The 2,222-nt window shown below is 44.3% G+C and overlaps 1 protein-coding gene across 2 annotated transcripts in view; it reads left to right on the forward strand.

Annotated features, from left to right (window-relative positions):
* LOC101858988 (zinc transporter ZIP10) overlaps positions 1–2,222 on the forward strand; it is a gene marked incomplete at its 5' end in the record, with an annotated part of 16,939 nt that overhangs the window by 8,716 nt on the left and 6,001 nt on the right. For both annotated transcript variants that reach the window (XM_035973385.1, XM_013090234.2), the window contains 2 exon segments: positions 981–1,301; positions 1,643–1,762. In XM_035973385.1, the coding sequence (XP_035829278.1) occupies positions 981–1,301; positions 1,643–1,762 (441 nt within the window).

Consider the following 2,222-nt stretch of genomic DNA (forward strand, 5'->3'; position numbering starts at 1 on the left):
CCCGTTACATTTAAAAAACCGCGTTGTACTGACACTGCATACGATGACCCCTTTCCCCTCGACAATGGGCAGCCATTTTGTTGATGTTTTCGCTCGTTATCTCAAAGTGCGGATGTCATGACCTATGGGGGTCACACACCCCAACACTGTCCAAGGAGAAAGCCGTGAAATTTGGGAGATGGCTGCAACGTGCAATTTTGAATAAACTGACACTAGCTTTTTAAATTTTTAAATATTCCTACTTTGACATTAAGACTTTTCACCATTGGCTAACATACTGTTTTGAAGTCGCCAAACGATAATTTTTTGTTTTTTATTGCAAGACACATTAGTATCATTTGCTGCTTTGGTCAAGCCTAATGTCTTGTAGTTATTACATAGGTAGTATTTATAGCTCAAAGCTAATATATTATTTATATATTATATATAAGATATATTTATATGATTAATATATTATCAATATTAAAGCTTTTAAAGTTTGAAACTTGTTTCTCAGATAGCGTGTTTTCACTGTAATTTACTATTTTCATAATTACTTAACTGATAATGATTTTTAAAATTTAAAAAGCCCTGAATATTTTAAATCCTTGAATGGAATACTTTGAGAAAATCAGAGAAACTCCCACTTTTGTAGATGAGGGGGCCAAGAAAGAGTAAGTGAGTAGCCCTAACACATCCCCGTCCCTATCTCTCCTCGCCTCTTTTTCTGTTTGTTACTCTCTTGTTACAACCTCTAATCTTACGCACTTCTATGACAATTGTGTTGCAAGTACCGTAAAACCGTGACTAAAACGAAACTTATTCCAACAAACAAATAGGTAATATTCTAACTGTGTTGCAAGTGCTGTAAAACCGTGACTAAAATGAAACTTATTCCAACAAACAAATGGTAATGTTCTAACTGTGTTGCAAGTGCCGTAAAACTCTGACTAAAACTGAAAGCTTAAAGAAAATGTATTTCTCTCCCGCGGTTCGCTCAGCCCTGAAGAGTTACGCGGACGCAGCCCACGAGGAGTTCCTGCACCAGTGTGACGACACAGACGACGCGACGAGCCCCATGACTGACGTCAGTGTCACCGATGCCCTGCGAGCCCGCGCGGGGGACCACGGCGCCGACACAGAGCTCATGGAGCTGTCCCTGGCCGCAGGGGAGAACGGACACTCGCACACGCACGGTCACCACAGCCCGGCGCTGGGCCACGGGGGGCACTCACACGGAGGTCACGGGGGGCACGGAGGTCACGGCCACTCCCACTCGGTGCCCAACTCTGTAGCAGCTGTGGCCTGGATGGTTATACTGGGTGAGTGCTTGGTTGGTTTGTTTGTTTGTTTGTGTGTATGTTTGTAGGTTTGTTAATTGATGTGTGTGTGTGTGTGGGTCACTCTCACTCCGCGGGTGGTTGATGTGTATGTGTTTTTGTGAGTGTGTGCGTGTGTGAATATTGTTCATACATGCATATTTATGTAAAGCGCCTAGAGCTTTGTTTACATGCGAGTGGGTGGGATAGAAATGATCTTCATTATTGTTATGACTAAACTATCCCCCTGTAGGATGACATTATTGTTATGATGACTAAACTATCCCCCTGTAGGATGACATTATTGTTATGATGACTAAACTATCCCTCGTATGATACCCCAGGTGACGGGATCCACAACTTCAGCGACGGGCTGGCCATCGGAGCGGCCTTTGCCAGCAGCATCACGGGAGGATTCAGTACCTCTGTCGCTGTGTTCTGTCATGAGCTGCCACACGAGATAGGTGTGTGGGTGTGTGTGTGTGTGTGTGTGTGTGTTTGTAGCTGTGTTCTGTCACGAGCTGCCACACGAGATAGGTGGGTGTGTGTGTGGGTGTGTGTGTGTGTTACTCTTTCTTTCCTATCAGACATCTATCGTTCTTATCTCTCCTCCTTCTAATCTCTGTATGTTACTCTGAAATGACAATCCCTAACCCTCTTCTATATGCCACAACATGGTGGAACCTGGTGCCAGTCAAGTTTTCTGAAAGTTTGGTTATTTTTCTTTTTTTGGGGGGCACAAATAGCCAGCTATGTTGACTTGAACTGAGGATGTTTGCTGTGGAAAGTGGTCTACTGGGGTCAGAGGGGAGATGTTTGCTGTGGTCTACTGGGGTCAGAGGTGAGATGTTTGCTGTGGTCTACTGGGGTCAGAGGTGAGATGTTTGCTGTGGTCTACTGGGGTCAGAGGTGAGATGTTTGCTG

The sequence above is a fragment of the Aplysia californica genome, unplaced genomic scaffold (assembly GCF_000002075.1).
Source record: "Aplysia californica isolate F4 #8 unplaced genomic scaffold, AplCal3.0 scaffold01186, whole genome shotgun sequence".
In the NCBI taxonomy this organism is placed as follows: Eukaryota; Metazoa; Mollusca; class Gastropoda; order Aplysiida; family Aplysiidae; genus Aplysia; species Aplysia californica.